Source organism: Pelophylax lessonae (assembly GCF_965119305.1).
Source record: "Pelophylax lessonae genome assembly, chromosome: 1".
Taxonomy (NCBI): domain Eukaryota; kingdom Metazoa; phylum Chordata; class Amphibia; order Anura; family Ranidae; genus Pelophylax; species Pelophylax lessonae.
Window position 1 is genome coordinate 125,520,397 of NC_138768.1, and position 26,256 is coordinate 125,546,652.

The 26,256-nt window shown below is 46.1% G+C and overlaps 1 protein-coding gene across 1 annotated transcript in view; it reads left to right on the plus strand.

The window, feature by feature from the left end:
- Window positions 1–26,256, plus strand: part of AP3B1 (adaptor related protein complex 3 subunit beta 1) — a 553,719-nt gene that overhangs the window by 217,435 nt on the left and 310,028 nt on the right. Inside the window, exon 13 of the mRNA XM_082265474.1 lies at window positions 14,433–14,565. Coding sequence (XP_082121600.1) covers window positions 14,433–14,565 — 133 coding nt within the window. The remainder of the gene's footprint in view (window positions 1–14,432; window positions 14,566–26,256) is intronic.

Consider the following 26,256-nt stretch of genomic DNA (forward strand, 5'->3'; position numbering starts at 1 on the left):
AGTACAGGGACAGTGCATATTTTTTTAGCACTGATCACTGTGTTAGTGTCACTGGTTGTCAAAAGTGTCAGGTGTCCTATTTGTCTGCCACAATATCGCAGTCCTGTTATATGTCGATCGGTGCCATTACTAGTTAAAAAATAAATAAAAATATCCCTTAGTAGATGCTATAACTTTTGCGCAAACTAATCAATATACACTTATTGGGTTTTTTTTTTTTTTTTAACCAAAAATGTGTAGCAGAATACATATTGACCTAAATTTATGAAGAAATTAGATTTTCTCTTTTTTCATTGATGAACACCGCTCCATATCTTCTTTGATCCTTGGTTCTACTTCTCTCCATAGGAGTAGGACTAGGCGGAAAGAAATTGGACTACGCCCATAGGGTAGTCCTAGGGGGTATACTCCCACTTCCTGCTCTAGGGCTTTCGTTTTTTCTGCCTAGTCAGGAGTAAGGACCTAGTTCCTTGCTGGAATCTCTGGTCCTGGCATTTTTTCCTTTTTTGAACGGAATTTTTTATTTTTAATATTTTCTGTTCCTGTGAGAACTACAATCAGCTGCCAGACTGGGCTACGCACTGGATATCGCAGATCCTTATGATCTTCCCAGTCTGGCCAGCGAGCGCGACCCAACTTTAGCTCCATGCTAGGTTGGCCCTGACATAGCCCCACAGGACAGGGGCTGGCCGACGAGTGAAATACCTCGCGAGGATGCATAGCCCTGGTCACGACCTGAGTCACAGCATACCTCTGGCCCGCAGCACCCCCATTTCAAGATGGTGCGGTGGACTGCTAGTAGTGGTCCCTGCTCGGTTCCCAGATGTGGTGAGTAGTGTCCCCCCCCTTCCTCTAGGGAAATGTTGGGATGGATGTGGTGCCTTTCCTCGCTTGGTAGCCCCCCTATGTGCCCTTCCTTCCCACATGGGTTCCCCCTCCCCCTCACTAGTGGGGTCACCCTCACTTAGTCCCGCCTGGCTACTTTCAGTATGGGGTGTCATGCGGTGTTGGGCTGTTATGAGGAGGGAGCGCAACGCCGGCGGCTCACAATCACACAGTGTGGCAAATGGATGGGGTCCCTGTTGGGGCCCCCCTGGCACGCTACAGGTACCTGAAGGGCCATTGGGGGTCCTGGGTGCTGCACTGCCATTTTTCTGTGGATGGCTGTGCTGAATCTTCGGTAGCCATGTTTGTGTAGTCCGGTGGTCATGTTGTCGGGGTTTCCCATTGCAATCAATGCAGCGGCCATTTTCTTGTAGTCTGTGTAGCGGTGATGGGGCGATGGGCCTCTAGTGGCAGTGACAGCACTTTCTCTTTCTCTATGATCACCGCATGGCAAGTGATGGCAAGCAGCAAGGCGCTCTGGGTCCTTACCTAAGTTGGTGGTGCTGAGTCCATGCGGGGTTCAGCTCCATCTTTTGCTAAAGCAGTGCCGCTGGTGCGCTGGGACTTGTAGTACCACTGCTGCAGCGGTGGGGGGGGGGGGGTTTATTTTAGCAATTTTTTTTCAAGTGTTGGCAATCCCCATGTTAAAAATGGAGTCCCTGGAGCATGTGTCACCACCTTACTCACTCTCCGAAGCTGCGGGACCCTCTGGGTCTCAGTCTGCCTTGGCGGCCATGACGGCGGTCCTGCAGTCACTAGTGTCCAAAGTTGTCGAAAGTGCCCCCCGCCTTTACCTGTATCTTCGCCTCTTCAGATTCTGTGGTTGATTTGGCCGCCGCGGACACGAGTCAACCCACTGGGTCTGCTTCCACACAGGTAAAGACCCGGTGGACAACAGGGCTGAAGCTCTGGTCCAATACCTTTTCACCAGCACAGGTTCAATTTTGAGGCCATCACCTTGGTCTCCCAGACTTTGACGGAATGGGCGAAGCTTCTGTGCCAGGATCTGGAAGGGGGACAACATCCTCCTGAGCTGGCGGATCAGTTGATACAGGGGTTACAGTATATCTTTGATGCATCTTTGGATGCGGCCCCTTTTCGCTTGAAGAATGTCTGTGATGGCTGTGATCCTTCGCTGCATGATTTGGTTAAAACATTGGTCTGCAGACCAGGATTCCAAAAGGTGCTGACTGATCTCCCCTTTGTGGGAGATCATAAAAGGTCTTACGGGAGGTTAGAGTACTCTTCTTCCTCAGGTTGCCAAGAGCAAAGAGCCTCATAAACGTGGTCCTTTCTTTTCGGCCCTTTCGTTCTGCTGGCTCGCAGGACAAGGGTTCAAGATCCTCCCCGGGAGGTTCCAACAGACCCTGGGTTGGAAAGTTTAAAGGGGGTTCCGCTGGTCCTGTAGACAAGCCTTCCTTTGCCTGAAGGGGCGCCCTCACCCGTATCTGGGGTGGGGGGACGTCTTTGTTTTTTTTCCAGACCCGTGGACCTTTCTCATTCAAGACAAATGGGTCCACAAGTTGATTCGGTCCGGTTACAAGTTCGAGTTTCGGCCCTTGCCTCCGGCGAGCTTTTTCCCTTCAAATTTCTGCCTGTCCCCGGATTGGCTGCAGGGCCTTTACGGGGCGGTGCAGGATCTATCATCACATTGAGTTATTGTGCCGGTTCCAGAGTTGGAACGTTTTCAGGGATTTTTTTCCAATCTGTTTATTGTTCCTAGGAAGGAAGGCAAGGTCCATCCGATCTTGGACCTTTAAGGCTCTGAATCGCTTTGTGCGAGTTCAGAAATTTTGGATAGAGTCAATTCGCACTGTAGTGGCATCCCTCCATTATGGGGATTTTCTGGCCTCTATTGATATCAAGGGCGCTTACCTTCAAGGACGCTTACCTTCATATATCAAGGATGCTTACCTTCATATCCCAATATATGTCGAGCACCAGCATTTCCTTTGCTTTGCCGTGGGAAAGGAGCATTATCAATTTGTGGTGTTACCCTTTGGCCTCGCCTCAGCTCCCCAGGTGTTCACGAAAGTGTTGGCCTAGCTCAGGCAGAGGGGGATTGCGGTACTGGATTACCTGGACGATTTCCTTCTACGGGCAGAGTCTTTGTCTTACAGGACAATCTGGACATCACTGTGCGAACTCTGCAAGAGTTCGCCTGGAAACTGAATTTTCAGAAATCAGCTCTGACTCCATCCAACAGATTGGACTACCTGGGCCTGACTTTGAATTCAGCCTCAGCACAGGTATGTATTCTGGAGGCAAAACTGCTAAAGTCTCTCAGGACTTGCATGCAAGTGCTGGGTTTCATGGTCTCTACCTTCGAGGCAGTTCTGTTTGCTCAGTTCCATACAAAGTCTCTGCAAAAGGAAATTCTTGCCAAGTGGGACAAGATTCCTCAATCCCTGGACAATCTGATCTGGGCCGGGGTGCAAGGGGCTTCTTAATATGGTGGCTCCATTCCCAGGCGCTTCGTCAGGGGAAGTTATTTCTCCCCCTGTACTGGACAGTGGTTTCCACGGATGCCAGCCTGTCCGGGTGGGGAGGTGTCTTGGGATCAGACTCGATTTAGAGTTCTGACTCGGGATGAGTCCAGTCTGCAGATCAACATTCTGGAGATTCAGGTGATCAGGCTTTGCCTGTCCTTTCACTAAAAGGTGAGTCGGGATGAAGTAGCGAGGAGACATCGCTGAAATTGGCAGCAGAGGAGGATCACCCAACACTGAGGAGATCCACTCAACATACGGAGTCCGTCTGAGATCTGGTTCCTGTGGACCCCTTGGAATCTTTGGGCCTATTTATCATTCGCCTTTGGTAAGCGGTACCTGTACAGAAAATTTCATCAGACGTGCTGTTTGCCTTCATATGGACTTTATTTCAGGACTTTTTTTACATTATCATGTTTTCACTATTTTTAGCGCAACTTATATTTATATAAGGTTCTTCAAAAACTGCCTTTTGAAAATATTTGTGACCATCCTCTGCTCTGTCACAGAAGGTGGCTTTTTTGGTGGCTATTACTTCTGCATGCAGGATGTCTGAGTTGGCTGCGTTGCCCTGTCGTGGCTTGTGGTTCACAGGGACAAAGTGGTGTTATGTCCCTGTCAGTCATTCCTTCCTAAGGTTGTCTCGGGTTTCCACTAAAATTAAGACATTGTGTTGCCTTCTTTGTGCCCTAAGCCGCAACATCCTAAAGAAATTGCCTTACATTGCCTGGATGTGGTCCGGGCAATCGGAGTGTACCTGGTGGCGACAGTTGATTCCAAAATCGTATTCTTTGTCCTTATGGATGGATCTCGTAAGGGGCAGGCCGCATCTGCTGCGACCATTTCCAGATGGATCAGGCAGACGTTGATGTAGGCCTATTCCATCAGGCGGTCGGGTTCCTGCTTTCCCTGTATAGGCACATTCTAAAAGGGCGTTTACTGCCTCCTGGGCCTTTTGTCATCAGGCATCAGTGGTCCAGGTGTGCAAGGCAGCCACATGGTTGTCTGTACACACATTCACAAAGTTTTACAAGGTGGATGTACTTGCATCTGCGGATGCTGCTTTCGGCCGCAAAGTTTTGCAGGCTGCTGTTGCAGAGGCTCCTGCCTCTTGAGGGTGTATTTTTTTTATGGTTGTTGAGCTCCAGTTGTTCCTGGTGGAGCTCCTGCTTTGCCTTGTTGGCTACGTTTAGCCTTTTTGGGAATTATGTGTATTGCAGTTTTTCCCACCCCTCATATTGACACTGCTTTGGGACGTCCCAAGGGTCAAAGAAGATATGGAGCTGTGTCCGTCAAACGAAAGAGAGAACTGGATTGTTTTACCGTAAAATCCTTTTCTCTGATGTTCATTGACAGACACAGCACCCGCCCCTCTGTTGAGTTGGGTTATGTATTCTTCTGACACTTTTGTTACAAAACTGAAGTCCTATAGCAGGAAGTGGGAGTATACCCCCGAGAACTACCCTATGGGCGTAGTCAAGTTTGTTTCCGCCTAGTCCTACTCCTATGGAGAGTAGCATAACCAAGCGTTAAAGAAGATATGGAGCTGTGTCCATCAATGAACTTAAGACAAAAGGATTTTACGGTAAGACAAAAATCTATTTTTTTACATTTTTTATTGGATATGTAATTAAGTAGCAGAAAGTAAAAAATATTATTTTTTTTTCCCCAAAATCGTTGGCTTTTTTTGTTTAAAGCATAAAAATAAATATCGCAGAGGTGATCAAATAACACCAAGAAAGCTCTATTTGTGGGAGAAATAACGACAACAATTTTTTTTGGGTACAGTGTTGCACGACCCCACAATTGTCAGTTAAAGTGCCTTATGACAAAAAATGACTTGGTCATGAAAGGGGGGCAAACCTTTTCGGAGCTAAAGTGGTTAAACAGATTTTCCACCAAGCAGATAAACCCACTTGGAACTGCCCATTTTTCTTGTGTCGTCATGCTCATTAGTATACCTGACACTGGTGTGTACTACATATTATGTACATCTGTGTAATCTTATTTTTATGTATAGTTTCTAAAGTTTGTACTTTTTTTTTTTTTTTTTTATTTACTGTATATTGCAATCACTCCTCATCTGTAATGTGTTATGGCAAAAATATTCCGTCTTTCAAATGATTTCATAGATTATAATGGAATTTTGGAAGATGTAAACCGTAACAGACATTTTATTTGCTAGGGCACAGTGTACCATAAACCATTTACTTATTTTTTTTTTTTTTATACAATAAAATTATTTTAAAGGGAGGATTTAAAAAAATGAACAAAAATGTTATACTTCACCTGCTCTGTGCAGTGGCTTTGCTCAGAGCAGCCCTGATTCTCCTCTTCTTGGGTTCCCGCTGGTGCCCCTGGCCCTTCCCTCCTGCCGAGTGCCCATGGTCCCTCCCTCCTGCCGAATGTTCCTAGAGCAAGCAGCTTGCTATGGGGACACCCAAGCATATTCACTCCTGAGTTGTTGCTCTGTGTGTTCACACAGAGAGCGTAGCTCACCCCTGCTATCTCCTCATTGGTGCATTGGGGATGATTGAGGAGGAAGAGACCGCGGAGAGGAGGAAGAGACCCCAGGGAGCTGCACGCAACGTTTTTTACCGTCATGCAAAGATTAAACCTTTTTATCCATTGTTGCATATTGCTGCTGATTTGCTGTCAGTTTTTTTTTTTTTTGCGGTCTGTGTCCCCGTTGGGTAGATTCTCCCTCAATGTTTTTCCTGTTTACTGTTATCACAAGCAGTGTTAATTTTGGCAGCAAATTTCAATTTCGTTTTAGTCTTAGTCTTAGGACTAAAATGGCATTTTAGTTTTACTCCCATTTTAGTCTTCTGCAAGTGTTTTAGTTTTAGTCATATTTAGTCGACTAAAACTCCAGTACATTTTAGTCGACTAAAACTCCAGTACATTTTAGTCGACTAAAACTCCAGTACATTTTAGTCGACTAAAACTCCAGTACATTTTAGTCGACTAAAACTCCAGTACATTTTAGTCGACTAAAACTCCAGTACATTTTAGTCGACTAAAACTCCAGTACATTTTAGTCGACTAAAACTCCAGTACATTTTAGTCGACTAAAACTCCAGTACATTTTAGTCATCTATAATCAAATGGGTGTAGTTCAATTGTAATTTGTAATGCATTATTTAACCACTTACCGCATATCGACGTAGGGCTATGTCGGTAAACTTTGCGGGCTTATACCGGGATGATGCCTCTAGCTAGAGACATCATCCCGGTACCGTGGTTTGAAGCCGACGGTCGGCTTTCCGTCGGTAACGACCGATGCGGCTCGGGAGCCGCTCGATCGTTACCCGGGGGGGCGGGAGGGGACGGCCCCCCCCCCTCCCGCCGCCTTCCGCCGGCTGGATGGAGTCCCGATGAATGCCGGAAACGGCATCGATCGGGTCTCCGATGACGTAACCCGGAGGCGGCGTCCATGACGTCACTTCCGGGTTACTGTGCTGCAAAAGGCGGCAGATTTGAAAAAACGGCTGTATGCAAAAATGCAGTTTCTCTTACGTCCTCCGACAGTCGCCGCCCCTTCATATTCATCACCAATGGGTTATGTCCTCTTATCCGTAGGAGTAGCTAGGCAATAGAATATGTTAGTACAAAAGACTTTTAACATATCCCCACCCCCAGGGGGTGGTCCCCTCAGTACATAACCCTCCACTTCCTGTAACCAAACCAGTTTCATTTGTCTAGCTGTTAGGAGTGGCTGGATGTTTCTGTGCTGGGACACCTTGTCCCAGCTCTCTTTCCTTTCTTTGGATTTTATTTGAGTTTTTTCTCTCTCTTTCTTGTTAGCTGTTATTTTATCAGCGTTAGTTAGTTCTTCGGAAGAAGAGGATCATGTGGGCTGCGTCTCGGGCTGACCTCCCTGGTCGCAGGTTGTGGGTCAGTGGTTTCTCAGCCCGCCATCGAGCGTTCAGTCAGGTATCGCTCCTGAGTTTTCTGAACGACCCATCCTTGTGTCGTGCAGGGATGCCAGGTGAGGTGGCTACCTCACCGGGCGCTGTGCGGTTTCTCAACCCACCTCCTGAGGCGTCCTGGATGCGACTCTCCCTGCCTTATGTTTAGCGGTTTGTTCGCCTGTGCGGGTTCCCCACGCCATGTTAGAGGTAAGTGTATGTATGTGGGGACCTGTCTGTCTGGGGGGTGTCAGTCTGGGACTGTGTTACCTTACCCTGTGTTCACAATATTACTGTCTCCCTATCCCTCATGTTGCATGCTGTGGGCTGCAGGAGGGGGGGTTGTGCTGCACTCTGTGTCAGTTTGTATGTGAACGGCTGTGTGCTGTGGGGCTTGAGTTTTCTCATGCTTGGGGCACATTACAGCGCCGCTGCGGCAGTTTAACATGTTTCCTTTTGCTGGGCAATTAGGATGTTTCTTTTACTTCACCCTCATGGGGTGTGGGAGCGGCAGTTTCGGCGCCAAACGGCGCCATTTTGGCTGCGATCGCTCCGGCCGCATGTTTTACATGCATGGCGGCCATTTTCTTGTAGCCTCCATAGGCTTTAATGGAGCGCCCTGTATACCAGCATTCAGGAGCACCGCAGGCAGCAGCAGCAGCGATATCCAGGTTCATTTCCCTCTATTCCCTGTATCCTGCCTTGGTTTAATTGTCCCTGTGGGGGTCCCTTGTGTGGGGTGTTTGTGTGCAGTGGGCTACGATCGCAGCGCTCTCTTAAAGGGGCGGTCACCCATTTATTTTACTGCTACAGGGGCATGGATTCTCAGGAAAACAAATTTCCTACAACTTTAGTGGGGAGCCAGGGGTCTGTACTCTCCCCCCATGGGGGGGATTTGGCTGCGATTGTGGCTAGCCTTGCGACTCAGGTGCAAATGCTGGTGGCTGCTCAATCCACAAAGGCCCATTGTTTCAATTTCCTCTGATTCAGAGGGTGATGGTACTGGGGCTGCTGTGGCTGGGGTCTCCTTTTCGGGGTCCCGTTCCTCCCTGGACCTTGTCGGGTCAGATATGGAGGCTGAGGTGGAGGGGGTTGATAATTCTCCCCCTGGCTCGTCTGAAGAGCTTGCACTCATGGATGAATTGGTTGCTTCTATCAAGCAAACACTGCGGTTAGAGGAGGAATCATGTCCTCCAGCTGCCTTGGCGGCTGATGGGACGCAGAAAAGGCGCAAAACGTCGCAGGTGTACCCCTGCACTGCTGATTCAAAACGCTGTAAAAGAACAGTGGCGTAATATACGCAAGCCATTTGCTGTTCCTAGTAGTTTTAAGCTACGCTATCCCTTTACGCCTGCTACTGATGAGCGCTGGTGTATTCCACCGCCGGTGGATCATGCGATAGCTGTTTTAAACAAATCCACTGCGATTCCGGCTGAAGACACCCCGGTGTTCCGGGATGCCACGGACAAGAGAATGGAATCTCTTGCCCGTCACACCTATTCTATTATGGGTCCTATGTTAAAAGCTTTATTCGCTTCTCTTATGGCGACCCAGGCGGTCGCGAGCTGGACGCAGGTGCTTAGGCGGGTCCTGGTGGCTGATTCTGCCCCCCAGGCGACTTTGGATATGGTGGATAAATTCCACCAGGGTGTCATGTACTTGTGTGCTGCGGACCTGGATATGGTTCCGTTGGCTGCACGTGTACACAGTGTGGCGGTGTTAAATCGCCGCCTGGTTTGGTTGAAGTGTTGGTCTGTGGATCAATCTTCCCGTGAGACCTTGGCCAATCTGCCTTATGATGGTTCTCGCCTTTTTGGCGAATCCTTAGATGCACTAATTAAGTGAGTCACGGGTGGTAAGAGCACGCTCTTGCCTCAATCCCACAAGCCCAAGGCGGCTCCTGGTAAGAAGGAGCCGTGGGCAGGTAAGCAAAAGTCCGGCCAATCCGGTTCTGCGGCCCACAACAGTGCGGCCTGAAGGGGCGCCCTCACCCGAGTCTGGGGTGGGGGGACGCTTGCTCGGTTTTCTCTCGGCCATGGCTGTCCCGGGTTCGGGACAGGTGGGTTCAGGAACTCGTTCGATCTGGCTACAAGATCGAGTTTCTCTCTCGGCCGATGAGCAGATTTTTTCCCTCAAATCTTCTGTTATCCCCGGAGCGTTAGCGGGACCTGCGCCTAGCGGTGCAGGACCTGAGGGCTCAGGGTGTGGTGGTCCCGGTACCTCATCGGGACAGATTTCGGGGGTTCTATTCCAATCTGTTCACCGTGCCCAGGAAAGAGGGCAAGGTACGTCCGATTCTGGACTTGAAGGCGCTGAACCGCTTTGTGCGGGTGCGCAAGTTCCGCATGGAATCCCTGCGGTCGGTGGTGGCTGCCCTGGTTCCGGGGGAATTCATGGCTTCCATCGACTTGAAGGATGCGTGTCTTCACATCCCCATTTTCGAGGGTCACCAGAGGTACCTTCGATTCGCCATAGCGGAGGATCATTACCAATTTGTGGCTTTGCCTTTCGGTCTCGCCTCGGCTCCGAGGGTGTTCACCAAAGTGCTGGCACCGGTTCTGGCCTTGTTGAGAGCCCAGGGCATATCGGTCCTGGGATGTCTGGACGATATTTTGGTTCGGTCTGCGACCAACCAAGGTCTGGTGAAGGATCTGTCCGTCACGTTGCAGACTCTGCAAGAGTTTGGTTGGACGATCAATTTCCCAAAATCAACATTGTGCCCGTCGGTCCGCCTCCCGTATCTGGGAATGATTCTGGACTCTGTCCAGGCGAAGGTCTTCCTACCGGACCACAAACTCAGGGCTCTTCGGGAGGGAGTCAGGTCCCTCAGGGACAATCAGTTCTCGTCCATTCGGACGTGCATGCGGTGTCTGGGATTGATGGTCTCGGTTTTCGAGGCGATTCCCTTCGCTCAGTTTCACACTCGGGGTCTCCAAGCGGAGATATTGTCCAAGTGGGACGGACGACCGCACTCTCTGGATCTTCAGTTATCCTTGCGTTCTCAGACCAGAAGGGATCTTCTGTGGTGGCTTCGGTCCCCCTCAGTGTCGGGGGGCAAGTCTTTTCGTCTCCTTTCGTGGACGGTGATAACCACCGACGCCAGCCTGTCGGGCTGGGGTGGTGTTCTGGGCGTTCTGTCCGCCCAGGGTATTTGGTCGCTGGAGGAATCCTCCCTTCCGATCAACGTTCTGGTACTGCGAGCGGTACTCCTCTGTCTTCGTCGTGGGACGGACAGTCTTCACGGCTGTCCGGTCAGGGTGCAGGCGGACAATGCCACGGCGGTGGCTTACATCAATCACCAAGGGGGCACCAGGAGTGCCCAGGCGGCTCGAGAAGTGGCCGCGATTCTGTCTTGGGCCGTGACGCATGTCCCGACAATATCAGCTGTTCACATTCCGGGAGTGGAATATTGGCAGGCGGATTATCTGAGCCGCCAGACCCTGGACCAGGGGGAATGGTCCCTTCACCCGGATGTCTTCCAGATGTTGTGCGCGAAGTGGGGTAGACCTGTTCGCATCTCGTCTGCACAACAAAGTTCCACGGTTCGTGGCAAGGACGCGCGATCCTCGGGCAGACGCGTCGGACGCGTTGGTTGCCCCGTGGCATCAGTACCGACTGATGTATGCGTTTCCACCGGTTCAATTACTGTCCAGGTTCCTTCGCAGGTTGCACTCGGAACCAACTGCGGTGATTCTTGTGGCACCGGACTGGCCTTGCCGGTCCTTGTACGCAGACCTCGTAAATCTGGCAATCGACGTCCCGGGGCGTCTGCCTCTTCGAGAAGATCTTCTGTCGCAAGGACCGATCTTCCATCCTGCTTTACAGTCGCTGGCTTTGACGGCCTGGCTGTTGAAACCGAGGTCCTGAAGACCAGGGGTCTTTCCCCTGAGGTCATTCACACCTTGATCACTGCGAGGAGGTCTTCCTCGGGGAAGGTTTACTACCGTACTTGGAAGGCATGTTTTGCCTGGTGCGAATCCAGGGGTTTCTCTCCTACCACTTACTCAGTGTCTAGGGTGTTGCCCTTCCTTCAGACGGGTGTTGAACAGCGTTTGGCGCTGGCTACGATCAAGGGTCAGGTGTCCGCTTTGGCCGTTCTGTTTCAACGTCCTGTGGCATCTACCGCTTTGGTTAGCACTTTTGTGCAGGGAGTACGTCATCTGATCCCTCCTAGGAGGGACCCTCTGCCCCCTTGGGACTTGAATCTAGTCCTGTCTGTATTGCAGCGTGCTCCTTTTGAAAGGATCAGGGAAATCTCGCTGTCTTTGTTATCCAAGAAGGTCGCCTTTTTGGTGGCTATCACCTCGGCTCGTCGAGTGTCGGAGCTGGCAGCCTTGTCCTGCAAGTCTCCATATCTGGTTGTGCATTTGGACAAGGTGGTCTTGCGACCTAACCTTTCTTTTCTTCCAAAAAGGGTTTTTGGACTTTCATCTCAATGAGGACATTGTCCTACCTTCGCTCTGCGCGAAGCCTAAGCATCCGACGGAGGTGCTGCTTCACTCCTTGGATGTTGTCCGGGCGATTAGTCTACTTGAAATCGACTGAGTTTTTTCGCAAGTCGGATGCCTTGTTTGTTCTTCCGGCAGGTCCTCGGAAGGGCATGGCGGCGTCGGCTTCTACCATCGCCAAATGGATCAGACAGACCATTGATCAGGCCTATGCTTTGAAGGGGAAAGTTCCCCCTGTACCTGTGGAGGCGCACTCTACCAGATCTCTGAGTACGTCTTGGGCCTGTCGTCATGGGGCCTCTGTGGCCCAGGTGTGTAAGGCGGCGACTTGGTCGACCGTTCACACTTTCACAAAATTCTACAGAGTAGATGTTAAGGCATCGGCTGATGCTTCCTTTGGCCGCAAGGTTCTCGGTGCGGCAGTTCCCTAGAGCCCTTGTTACGGGTTCTTTGACTGTTTGGGACATTTGTTTTTTCCCTGGGTTTTCTTGCTCCTGTTGAGCGAGTGTTTTGTTCTTATGCCCAACTGGGTTCCTTCCTTTGGTAAGGTTCCTTTCTCTGATGGGGAGACGGCGTTGCCTTGGGCGCGGCTGCGTTCTTCCCACCCCTCATGTTTACACTGCTTGGGGACATCCCATTGGTGATGAATATGAAGGGGCGGCGACTGTCGGAGGACGTAAGAGAAAACGGAATTTTTGTAAAATCTTACCTGTAAAATTCCTTTCTCTGAGTCCTCCGACAGTCGCCGCCCCCGCCCCTCTTTTGGGGTTTTTCATGTACTCTCTACTGCTATTTCACTGAAACTGGTTTGGTTACAGGAAGTGGAGGGTTATGTACTGAGGGGACCACCCCCTGGGGGTGGGGATATGTTAAAAGTCTTTTGTACTAACATATTCTATTGCCTAGCTACTCCTACGGATAAGAGGACATAACCCATTGGTGATGAATATGAAGGGGCGGCGACTGTCGGAGGACTCAGAGAAAGGAATTTTACAGGTAAGATTTTACAAAAATTCCGTTTTTTTCAGCGTTTTGCCTACAGGGAAGTGTAGTGGAGGGGTCTAGGGTCTTTTAGACCCTCGATCCCTCCATAAAGTGTACCTGTCACTACATATTGGTGTCACAAGGGATGTTTACATTGCTTGTGACAGCAATAAAAGTGATCAGATTTTTTTTTTTTTTTTAAAACCTGTAATAAAGTTAAAAAAAAAGAAAAAATAAATAGGAAAAAAAAAAAAAAATTTAGCCGCCCCCGTCACCGTTAGCTCGCGCACAAAAAAAAAACGTATACGCAAGTCGAGCCGCGAATGAAATCGCTGTTCAAACCACACATGTGAGGTATCGCCGCGATCGCCAGAGCATGGGCAATAATTAAAAAAAAAAGAGCTACACTCTAACTCTAAACTAGTAACCGTTAAATAAATTTAAAGCGTCGCAGATTGAGATCTCTATTGACCGTAGTTTGACGCCATCCCACGGGGGGGGGGGCGAAATTTTAAACTGTAACATGTTTGGTATCTATTTACTCGGCGTGACATCATCTTTCACAATATACAAAAAAATGGGCTAACTTAACTGTTTAGTATTTTTTAAATGCAGTGAAATGTGATTTTTAAAATTTTTTCCAAAAAAATGGCGTTTTAAAGACCGCTGCGCAAATACCGCGTGACAAAAAATTTTGCAATGACCGACATTTTATTCTCCAGAGTCTTTGCTAAAAAAATATATATAATATTTGGGGGTTCTAAGTAGTTTTCTAGGAAAAAATACTGGTTTTAACTTGTAAACAAAAAGTGTCCGAAATAGGGCTGGGGCTTAAGTGGTTAAGCATTTCTCTACAATTTCCAAACTCATTATATATACTGCTGCATGTCCTGGAGTGAAAAATCTAATATGTTATTATTTATGGTATTAAGCTTTGAGCATGCACCAGTGTTAATTTTGGCAGCAAATTTCGATTTGGTTTTAGTTATAGTCTTTTGACTAAAATACCATTTTAGTTTTAGTCATATTTTAGTCTTAAGACTAAAATGCCATTTTAGTTTTAGTCATATTTTAGTCATCTGAATTATTTTAGTTTTAGTCATATTATAGTCGACTAAAATTGTGTTAATTTAGTCAACGAAAACGTTTTAGTCGGTTTTAGTCGACAAAATTAATACTGATCACAAGTAAGGAAAAAATCCCAAATTTTGGGTTGACATCAGAACACTAATAGAGAAGGAGTCTTCCAATGGGGTTACTAGTTCTGGTGACACATTGGCATTCCCTCACTTTGTAGCTATTTCCTTACACTTCCTGTTTTGGCTGTGGAATAGGAAGTGAAGGGAAATCTCCACAAAAACCGATGGGAATTACTGTGGGAATTACTGTATTCAAAATGGAAAACAAAAGTTTTCTTTAAATGCAGTTTACCTCTATTTTGGATTTTTTCCTTATATAAGTAGCTGATATGTCAATACTGGCCACTGAAAGTGAAAAGTCAAACATTTCAGAATTCCCGGGGTCCCCAGAGATGAGAACAATGTTATGGATTCACAAACTCTTTACCTTTGTGAAATGAAATTGTAGAAGTGGGGAATAGATAGGGAAGATTGATACTTCATTACCATGTGGATTCACTTGTCACTGTGCTGCCCAAGTCCGTAATGCAATTTTAAAGTCCTTTTTGTAACGGGTATAAATGTGTTTATTTTTAGACCTATGTGAAAAGCCAGGACAAACAGTTCGCTGCAGCTACTATTCAAGCAATTGGAAGGTGTGCAACCAATATATCTGCCGTGACTGACACCTGTCTTAATGGCCTTGTGTACCTATTGTCAAACAGAGATGGTAAGATAATCCATCTTTTCCTTGTGAAGATGTTTATATTTTTGTGTGACATACTTGCTGATTGCCTTCTGTGTGTTATGATATTTGTAGGGGTTTGCTTCGTTTATTCCACAGATTTAGACAACCTGCAGACCTTTTTTTATTATTTGTGAGTGGCAGGGCATGCTCAGTATAGTCGTTCTTGATCTGCAGCATGGTCATATCTGTCATCTTTTTTGCAGTTTATAATTAAAAATGCAGAATTCAGAAAAAAATGCTACAGTGTAAAATAGAAATCTAACATACCTTTGTTCCCATTCTCACCCACTGCTAACCACACTTTTAGTCATCCAAAAAAAAAAAAGAGTAGGAATCTAAGTTTTTTTTCAGGTAACTCTGATTTGCCTTGATTGCACAGATTGTGAGCATTATGACTTTATTGTAGAGTCTTTATTGAACAAAAGCAAGTTACATTAAAGCTGAACTAAAGTTCCGCTGTCAAACCTTTATTGCAGAAAAAACATGTAATGCGGCAACACTGTAAATGGTTAACACCTTACCACCCAGCCAAGCAGATTGATGACTGGGAGATACATTCATCCTTCTGAGTAGACGTCCTAGGACGTCCTCTCAGAAGGCGCCACTTGCACGGCCACACAGCAGCATGATCTGTCACCAGCTGTGTCCACCGCACACAGCCGATGTCTGATCAGTGAAGAGCTAGTCAAACCATCACCCCAGTAGTTTGGGATGCTCATCGGTACAATCTCCATTTAGGCAAATTTAATTCAGCAAGGCCTTGTACTTGTTAGAATATACAAATTTGTGGCAATAGAAGCGAGTCCACAAAGTGAGCCAACAATCTTTTGCCAAAAAGATAGACCTGTAGAGGCCTGATTCTCCATTATTTGTTGTCTAGCTATCCATTGTCCATTCACAATGAAGTGCCTTGTCTGCCAGAGACCCGTAGACCTCAGATGTTGAAATACAGGATCCTCCAGGCCAGGGCTGAAAGCAGAATTCCCCACTATAGGGGTGAGCGGCGAGGGATCCGGGGCAAGGAGCGAAGAATAAATAGCTCTGGGACATACTCACCATGTTTCCCCCACTGTGGGATGGCTAGAAACAGAGGCAGGAAAATCTCTGACACCAAGGTATTGAGTCAAGTGGCATCCCCAAAATAATCCGCTCCACCTGCACCCACTGTTTAAGTGCGCAAGGGCAGCACCAATCCAGAACTCTGGTGAGGTGACATGCTGCATGATAGAGATTAGCGTCTGGTAGATCCATACCTCCCAACCGCTTCGGAAGTGTCAAGATCGTCTGGCCAAGACGCAAGGACTTTTGGGCCGAAATAAAATGGACAAGGGTTCGATTGACTGCCTGAAGGAAGGAACTCGGGACAAGTACCAGTAGAGCCTGAAGTGGATAAAGCAAACGTGGCATGATATTCATCTTGATGATGCTATAGGGTCCGAAACAGGAGAACAACCCTTGTTACCACTGTTGGAGGTCTTTTTTTATAGTCAACGAGAGGAGGAACGTTAAGGACAAATAGATCCTCCACCTTGCTAGATAAAAGGATGCCCAAGTATTTTATATGGGACACAGCCCATTTAAAGGGGAAGTCGTCTTTGAGAAGGGTAGTCTGGGAAGTCGATAAAGATGTATTTAATGCCTCTGACCTTTTTGGTAATTATTCAAAAAAAAAAAAAAAGGATAGGCTCTGGTAGGTTTTAAATTCAGAAAGTATATTTGGAAGGGCCGCAAGCGTATTAGACATACGCATATGCTGCCACCTTAGGGGCCAGGTCTGAATCCGACCGTAAGCCAGTGTGTCCAGAATTTTGGCCCAGCCCAATATGTTTGGAAGTCTCCTTCAGAAAGACCCAGTTCACCCAATCGAATGCCTTTTCAGCATCTGTCGACAGGAGTAACATAGGGATCTTCCGAATATTGGTGGCATGGATCAGATTGACAGCCTTAATCGTGTTGTCACAAGCTTCCCTAGTAGGAACGAAACCCACCTGATCCGAGTGAACCAACTTGGAATTCTGTCCTATCAAGCGCATCGCGAGAATTTTGGTAAACAACTTGAGGTCAGTGTTCAAAAGCCAATTCAGATGGTAATTTTGGCACTGTAATGGGTTTTTGTCCTCCCTTTGACACAACATATACACACAAGGTGATATTCACCATCCGTGCGCTAATCATACCAGTCCAAACATAGCTTGTGTGTCTTTCTTCCAAAACATAGTCTATTAAAGCTAGATGGCTGCTGCTCCAGTCAACTTCACTGGGTGGTGGAAGAGAACACTGTGCAAAAGATAAACAAAACCAGGCGCACATCCAACCTAGTGTATTATAGTTTTTATTACAGGAAAATGAATCAATATAAAATGCACTCGTATGGTACAGCAAGTACTGGGCATATGTAGGTTCCTCATAGCGGAGAGGAACCTAAATATGCCCAGTACTTGCTGTACCATGTGAGTGCATTTTATTTTGATTCATTTTCCTGTAATAAAAACTATAATATACTAGGTTGGTTGTGCGCCTGGTTTTGTTTATATCTTGCCCTCCTTTGCAATCACTGTTATATGGACCGTAGCGTATCCTCTGGGAAGGCTGCACCCGTGCCTGAATCATTGTACACTGAAAGGAAATGTGGAGTTAGAATAGATGCACACTCTCTATAGTATAGCAGAGAATACTCGTCTAGAACCCAGGGCCTTACCAGTCCTTGTATTTGAAATGACCGAAGCCAGCTCTTCAACAGCGATGGGTTCCTCCAGGGAAGTCAAATCCTCCTCCGAAGAGTTGAAAGGCCCTAGCTCCGCAAGTACGCCTGTATGGCATTTACCTTATCCAGATTATCTGCAGAAGGATCAGAATTGGGAAGATTATAAAGCGAGGCATTATACTATATCTTTGGAAAGTTTCAGCTATTTCCTCTGTTGCTTGGACCTTGCGTTCCGTTTTCGTCAAGAAGCTCTGGAATAAAGGTATGAGCGTGTTGTGCTCTGAGTGCACAAGCCAGTAGTTTGCCTCATTACTGTGCTCCTAAAATGAGCATCTGCATTTAGCTAACAGTTTTTGCTCTATCCGTGGCCCACGCACGAAGTTGGCTTCTCGGTACCGTCGTTTCTGCAAGAGTATTTTTAGCTAGTGACTTCTTGTGAATTGCCTCTAATGAGCTAATCTTCCTCAAAAGTTCTGTAACTTGTTTTACCTTGTCCCTCTTAAGTCGCACGCCAATCTTAATCAGATCCCCCCTGATGTATCCCTTATAAGCCTCCCAGACCATCATGGGTGCTCTCTCCGGATTTACATACGCAGAGAAGAAAAGTCTTAGCTCCCGGGAGATTTCCTCAGCCACCTCTGGAATTTGGATCAAAGAATCATTTAATCTTCCACAACCATGGCTTAGAGGCAGCGGACAACAAGTAAATCCACAAGAACCGAAGCATGGCCTGAAAAAGTGATTGGGCCAATGGACGTGGACGTGACCTTCGACAAGAGGGATTAAGGCAAAAAGAAGAGATCAATTCTAGTGTACGAGTTATGCGGGGGAGAGTAAAACGTAGTCTCAGTTTGGATGGAGAATCTGCCAAACGTCCATCAGATGAAAATGGCAGGGGGGCCGGGATCTGAAGTTACATCAGTGAGGAGGCTCTGAGAGCTGATTGGAGGGAAGGGACCCCCCCCCCCCCCCTTTTCACACAGCACACGGGAACAGAGCTGAGGCTGTCATTCACAGATTATGTCCCCCCTGTTTAAAGTCTGCATATAATACTTCCCTTTTTTTTAAAGCCCAATTTCGGGCAACTAGAAAAATTATCCCTTGCAGTAGGACTTTTTTTTTTTTTTTTGCCTTCCTTTGGGTCAACTGTGGGTATAGGAATAGTATAAATGGGGATTTTTTATTTATTTTTTTTTTTTGAACTGGATGGACTTGTCTTTTTTTTTTTTTTCTAGCCAGATTAACTATGTAACTAATTGCTCGTTTTGGTCTAGGGCAGGGATATGCAGAATGTGACCCTCCAGGTGTTGCAGAACTACAAATCCTATTATGCCTATGTCCCATGTTTGCTTATCTCTGGTCTAGGGGAACAAAAATAATGATTTATGTACCTGATCCTCCGCTCTTTTCCTGAGCTAGACTGGTACTCCGTTTCTCCCTCATGCTCCAATGGTCTAGAGTCTTGACATCATCAAAACCAAAGCAGGGTCCATAACCTTGCATTGGACTGTGATAATGCAGAGGGGCAAATCAACACCTGCCCATGGAGGAGTGCCATCTGCTGGTGGACTTTTTCCCAAAGTTGGGCTTTAAATTTATTTTTGCTTTAAGCAGTTACAGAAGCAGTGCCTAAACCATATGAATAAAAGATTGTTGTAAGCACCTCTGTCAATAAAGGACCTCATGCACGTAATAAGGCATAAAATCTGAATGGCATAAACAGCACTGTGGAGCCACAATTGGGGCATACGACCAGTAATAGAAGCGAGTAGCTGTACACCCCTGTAATTGTGTAAACTATGCATTTATGATGCATGTATGATGTAATTTCCTGGATACAAACACAGTAAGAAGTCCTGCGTTCAGTTCAAATACAGCCTCCACGAATGCTTGGGAAAAACGCAGATGTCAAGAAGCATTGGCGTTTACACTAGTGCAGGGGCATAAAGCTATTTATGTGCATGTAGCCTAAAAAATTATCTTAGCGGTCATTTTTGCTGGACAGCGTGAGGTGGAGAAATAAAGGCTTGTGAAATAAAATGTATCCATTTCCTGCCAACGTAACACAAATATGCAGCTTTAAAGAGGAAGTAAACCCTCCTCTGTAACTTGTACCTATAGGTAAGCCTGTGATGAGGCTTACCTATAGGTACTGTAAATATCTCCTAAACATGTACCGTTTAGGAGATATTTATCTTGCATGCAGCCAGTGACGTCACTGGCGTATGCGCTCTGAAGGAACGGCCGCTGGTGCCCTTCCTTCAGAGTCCCGTGCCGTAACTGTGACCGTGACGTCACCGCGGCTCTGGCCAATCAGATGGCCTGATGCCGCGATCCCGGAAGACGGGTGACTGGACATGTCGCCCGTCATACAGGTAAGCGGACGGCACGGTGGGGGCTCGTTCTAAGGTAAGTATTTCATAATGAGCTAGTATGCGATGCATACTAGCTCATTATGTGTTTCCCTTTCAGGCTGCAAAAAGAAATTATTTTTTTTTTTTTTTTCAGGGTTTACAACCTCTTTAAGGGTCCCCAGATCCCTCCATAAAGAGTACCTGTCACTGGCTATAACTGTCACAAGGGACGTTTTACATTCCTTGTGAACGCAATAAAAGTGATCAAATTTTTTATTTTTTTTTAAAGGGACAGTGTACAAATAAAAAAATATAAAATGAGAGAAAAAATTAAAGCGCCCCATCCCTCCATGCTCGTGTGTGTGAGGTATCACAGCTATCATTAGCGCGAGAGCAATAATTCTAGCGCAAGACCTACTCTGTAACTTTAAACAGGTAACCATGAAAGTTTTTAAAAGCGTAGCCTGTGGATATTTTGAAGTACTGTAGTTTGGCACCATTCCACAAGTGTGTATAATTTTAAAGCATGACATGTTAGGTATCTATTTACTCGGCGTAACATCTTTCACATTTTATAAGAAATTGGGCTAACTTTACTGTTTTCTTTTTTAATTCATGAAAGTGTATTTCTTTAAAAAAAAAAATGCACTTAAAAGGCCGCTGCGCAAATACAGCGTGACCTAAAATATTGCAATGATCACCATTTTATTCTTTAGAGTCTCCGCTAAAAAATATATATGATGTTTGGGGCTGTCAATTTTCTAGCAAAAAATAATTATTTTAATTTGCAAGCAACAAATGTATGACAAAGGCTTAAACATGAAGGGGGGTTAAAAAAAAAATAATAATGTAAATGCCACCACCCTATACAGTTACCAGAATACAGTATTTTTAGCTATAATGGTTCATTTTCAGGTCCAAGTCTAAACTGGTTGTATACTTCTGAGTACAACAGAAGTATTCATGATTTAAGGCCTTTGTGAAAAGATGGAATCACAATATTCTTAAAATATCTGAGGTTTATAACTTTTCATCTTCTGACCTTAGGTTGGGGTTTTTTCTTGTTTGTTTGTGATCCTGTTTATGTAATTAGCAGATGGCCCTTGCCTTCCACCAGGTGACAGTAGAATACCATACAAATCATTTCCGAATCCTCTATATTCACGGTACATGCCTCCTAGTTAAATAAGCTCAGTTTTTCAAGCCTAATCACACAAGACATGTGGGAAATGCATTTCTGATAAACCCTATGAAGTAACACTGCGCACTTCTCTGGATAAATATTTTTATTTAGCCCTTTTTTGCTTGCGGGCTAATTTTTCCTTTTGCTATTTTGACAGTGAAACCCAGATTAGACTTAAAAATATACTGCAGAGCATACTGAAAACAGAATTCCCAGGGGATTAAATCATGTTTACTGTGGGACGTTCAGAATCCTAAACTAAATTAAAAAAATAAATAATAAAAAAAAATGTCCACACAATACAAGCTCTAAATTTTTCATTAATTATCAAAGAGGAAATTATGAAAACTAAGCGTACCAAGTTCTCTATATAGGTGATACATTAAAAATCTTTACAACCTAATCCAGGAGGAAGCAGTAACACACCTTTGAAGTCCTGCAGAAGTGATCAGTGGGCCTGAATTAATTTTATATTATACAGACATAAAAGATACATCCTTGGTACTTTCTCTCGCAGCTCAGCACTCTGAGAAGTTGAGAAGAGAGCAGATTGCATATGCAGGGGCTAGGAGCGAAGCAAAGTGCTCGTTTTATGATTTGCCAGGTCTGCTCATCCAAAGCTCAGTATGTCCTGCCATCTACAGGACAGAAAGGGTAGGGCAGTGGAATAAATCAATAAAGTAAGGATTCTTTTAGGGCTGCAACTAACGATTATTTTAATAATCGATTAGTTGCCGATTATTTTTTCGATTCATCGATTAATCGGATAAAATCATAAAAAAACTCAATATGCCTTTTTTTTTCATTTATTTAAAATAATAATGAGCAAACAGAGTGTTAGTGCCGGTTCACACTTGTGCGGTTTGCAAGATCGCATGTAATTCGGAGCGCACTGCTCCTAAATTACATGCAATCTCATGTGTGGATGCGAGTTCAGCCATACACTTTGTATGGCTGAATTCGCAGCGCATCCGCAGGAAACTCTCACGAGGCTTTTTTTGAGCCGCCTCAGAATCGGATTGCACAGTGGTTCACACTTTTGTGTTCTGATTCTGTGCGAACTTGCAGATCGCACTGCGATATGCGATCGCAACTGGGGGTGTCGTTAACATTTGACACCCCCTGCGTATCGCATATGGCAGTGTGAACTGCCAGATGTGTGGATGTGATGCAGGAACATGCTGCATATTCGCAGCCTTCCCGCATCGCACAAGTGTGAACCGGCACTCGCACACAAACTGCAGAAACAAAAACGTAAACTTTACAATTAACATTACACATCACTGTTATACCAAAACGTATTTTTTCTATTAAATTAAGCTCCTATATACTGTAAATATAATAAACGCTTATCTAGATTAAAGGGTTTATATTCCTTATAAGGTGCAATATGCAATATTATAATAGAAAAATAAGTGAATAAAATCATTCGTGTCAGCCAGAGATATGAAATAGGGAGCATAGAAAGACCACCTATATGTGCTATATGGACGTTTTTAATCACTTATTTTTCTATTATAATATTGCACTAATAAGGAATATTAACTCTTTTATCTGGATAAGCTTTTATTCTGTTGTTTTATTCTGCAATGCATGGACAGGACACTAACACTAAGCTCGGCACTCACGTGCTGCTTCTCTCCTCTTTTTCTCCCTCGCCTCGATCTGACTGACTCCCTCACTGACGTCAGCAAGAAGGCGGAGAGGAAAGGCAGAGAGGAAAGGAGGAGGGAGGGGGGAGGTCACGTAAGTGCCCAGCTGTTCGAGAGACAGTGAGTGCAGCCGGCGGCTTCACAGAGGAGATGGAGCTCGCTGACAGGCAGGGAAAGAGCACAACTAATCGAAGGATCAACTAATCGATAATGACAATCGTTGACAACGATTGTAATTATCGATTATTATCGATTTTGTCGATTAGTTGTTTCAGCCCTAGATTCTTTCATTAGTGTTAAGCCCAGGAGCCTGCATTCACTATATCTGGTCTCCCACAGTGCACAGAACATGGAAATAGTTTTTTTTTTTTTAAAGTAAATATAAACTGATAATTACCTTTTCTCATCAGCAGTTAGAGCAGTCTTGTGACTTCTGTCAGTGTCTGGCTGAGCACTGGTTAAAGCTTGTAGGAGGAATTTTCATTCTCTTCTAACTGTCCTATGAGGCTGCCCCTCTGTCTGGACAGTGCTGATTGGCCCTGTGCTGATCACATGTACTCGCTCAAGAAAACCAAAAAAAAAAAACTCTCTAGCAATACACACCAAACTGAGCATGTGCAGCTTGTTCTACCAGGAGATAGTTTAGGGACTGTGGAGAAAGGGGAGGATCATAAAAGGCCTGATTAACCAGCCTTTTTACACAATGCGGAGGATTAATCAATTGGGTTTCACAGTGAGTATAACCAGAATGCTTTACTGTATATACAGACTGATTTTACTGTTGAGGGTTTAGTAACCCTTTAATTGCATGTTAATCTATTGAGGACTCTGTAATGCGTAGGGTTGCTTTTGGCAAGCCATTTAAAAAAAAAAAAAAAAAAACAGGTAAATTTTTTTGACTTTCAGTTTTAGATCTAAAACCTGTGAATCCCAACAATATTAACATAGGCAGGGCGGTTGTTTTTCTGCAGTTGTTGAGGATTTTGTTGATGGTTTCTATATAAATAGTGCAAACTAATAGTAGCCACCCAACCTATAACTGGCCTTTGCAGCAAGGAGCACATGGAAGGGTGACGCATGTAAAAAAAAACAACAAAGAAAAATTCCCAGCTCGCTAACCAACCAGCCTGCAACAAATGGATTTGTCCTCGTCTAACAGTTTACATTAAAACCAGGGGTTAGTTTGCACACATTTCCAAATATATGCGTAAGCTTCAGGACCACTTTACGGCTCCCCAGTGTACTGCAGTCCTAACTATATATTTTAAGAGTCTCCAAAGTTGTCGCACACATTTAATAATAATTGATAAATGGAGTGCAAGTATGCCTGGAGGGAGCCCACTCCTACTTAAAGGTATAGGAAATCACTGAACACCCAGCAATAGTACATGGCAGCGAACGTATCCAGTGCACCCCCATTTTCCAGATAAAACACAGGTAATGCCTTACTTTTGGGTTAACTGTTGGAGCAGGTTTGGGGTTGGGCTTTGCACTGAACATCATGTCTACATATCACATGATAGTAGTGACTTTTTAGGTTCTAAGCACATTTAGGAACTAACTAAAATGACAACATCAAAAAATGTTCTTTCGCTGGAACCATTTGATTGCCTTCTATGCTGGTGCCAACCTTAACGTGGTTATAAAGGTTCCAGTTGTATTTGTTACAAATAAAAAACATGTTATACTTAACTGCTCTGTGCAATAATTTTGCACAGAGCAGCCCCCATTTTCCTCTTCTCGGGTCCCCAGTCAGCGCTCCTGGCTCCTTTTTCCTGCCGGGTGCCCCCATAGCAAGCCGCTTGCTATGTGGACCCTCGCGGGTACTTGCTCCTGGGCCCCACTCTGTGTGTCTATAAGTCACACAGAGCAAGGCTTGGGCCCAAACCCTGCTCCCTCCTCACTGGCTGTGAAGGACAGCAGAATGGCTCCCATTACTGTGTCTGAGCCAATGAAAAGGGAGAGAGCCAGGAGAGATTGCCAGATTGAGATCTGGCTCAGGTAGTTATAAGGAGGGGCTAGCGGGGGCTGCATGCAGAAAGTTTTTTTTACCTTCATGCACAGAATACATTAAGGTGAAAAAGAACAAAACAAAAAAAAATACTTTCACTTTCGTTCATTGACGGACACAGCACTCCATATCATAACTAGTGGGTTAATATTGCCTCCAGGAGTAGGACTAGGCAGAACAAAAAACACCCAGCTACGCCCATGGGCTGTCCTCAGCTGGTATAGAACCATTCTCTCTGCTCTAGGTAATCAGTTTTATTCTGTCTAGTCCGGAGTAAGGACCTAGGCTCCTAGCTGGGATTTCTGGTCCTAGCAATTTTCTCCTTCCTTGGATTTTTTTTGTTTTCTCTCGTGAGAGCTACAGTCAACTGCCGGGCTGGGCGACGGGCTAGATAATCTAGATCCACTGGTTCCCCCCAGCCAAGCCAGCGAGCGCGTGCAAACCGAAGCCACGCGCTAGGTTGGCCGCGCCTAACGGACAGAGGCTGGCCCGCAAGTTAAATGTTTCGCAGGGTCGCATATGACTGGTCTTAGTCGCAGCTGTCCCTTGGCCGAAACCTTCCATACTTCAGTGGCGAGGAGTTCTGTCTGGAGCATTACCCGCACCATGGAAGGGTAAGTACAGTCCCCCCTCTCCCCTTTTGGTAGTTTTTTTGGGACAGTCGGACCTGCCTGCAGGTTCCCTCCTCCCATCAATAAATTTCTCACTGAGCTGGGCTTCCCCCACTCCCTTCCCCCCTGTCTGGACCTAGAGTCTGGTGGGGGTTCCAGGGCAGAGAATGCAGCAGAGACCCCTGGTGTCTCCCCTGCTATCCCCACTATGTAAGGGTCCTGGGATCTCCTGCCTTGCTAGTCTGGTGGGGTCCCAGTGAAAGAGACCCCTAAGTGCATGCCATACTGTTTGCAATGTGGGTATAGTGCAGGGGGGGGGGGGTCCCAGTGCAGTGTGCGCAGTAGAATCTCCCCTAACATGTGTCCTACCTTTTGGGGGGGGGGGGTGTGCGCCCTTGCAGAGGGTGCAGCATTGCAGAGGGTGCAGGGAAGATCCTGATGGCATGCTTCAGCGTTTGTAGCTAATGCTGGCCATTTTCCCTCGGTCTGGCTGGTCTCTAGTTGGTGACCATGTTTGCATAGCCGGATGATGTCACGGGGGCCATTTTCCCTTAGTCCGGGAGACGCTGGAGACGACTGAAGCTTTGTGGGGATGCCGAAGCTCCTCCTCTTCCTCTTTCTCCACAGTTTCCTCTTCTTCTGCCTGGGACATATGAACAGGGATGGGGTTCATGATGATGCTGGGTTCGAATTCTCAGCACTCCTCTGGTCAGTAGGGCGAGTCCTTGGGGGTCCCTGTTATATCTCTCTCTCTCTCTCTGCTGATGGGTACCCTGAGCCTTGAGGGGATCCTTTAGTGGTGCCAAAAGATCGTTTTTGTATTGAAAGGTTTTCCTTTCCTTATGGAGCCTCAGGATCACATCTCCCCAACTGACCCCCTCATGGAGGTGGCAGGTCCCTCCTGAAACCCCAGCTTTCCATGGTTGCACTGACAGCGGTCCTGCAGTACTTAGTGTCCGGGGTGAAAGTGGAGTGTGGGTAAAAGCCCAGGAGGAAGTGTCCCCCCCCCCGCCTTCTCCTGCTTAGTCTGTCTCATCTGCTTCTGAAATCTTTACAAAAAGTGCAGCGCTAAAGTAATTTGAATAATAATGTGGCAAGTGGAGAACCACAAAAAAAAACATATACAATATAAGCAAAATAGTGTCCAAAATACTGAAT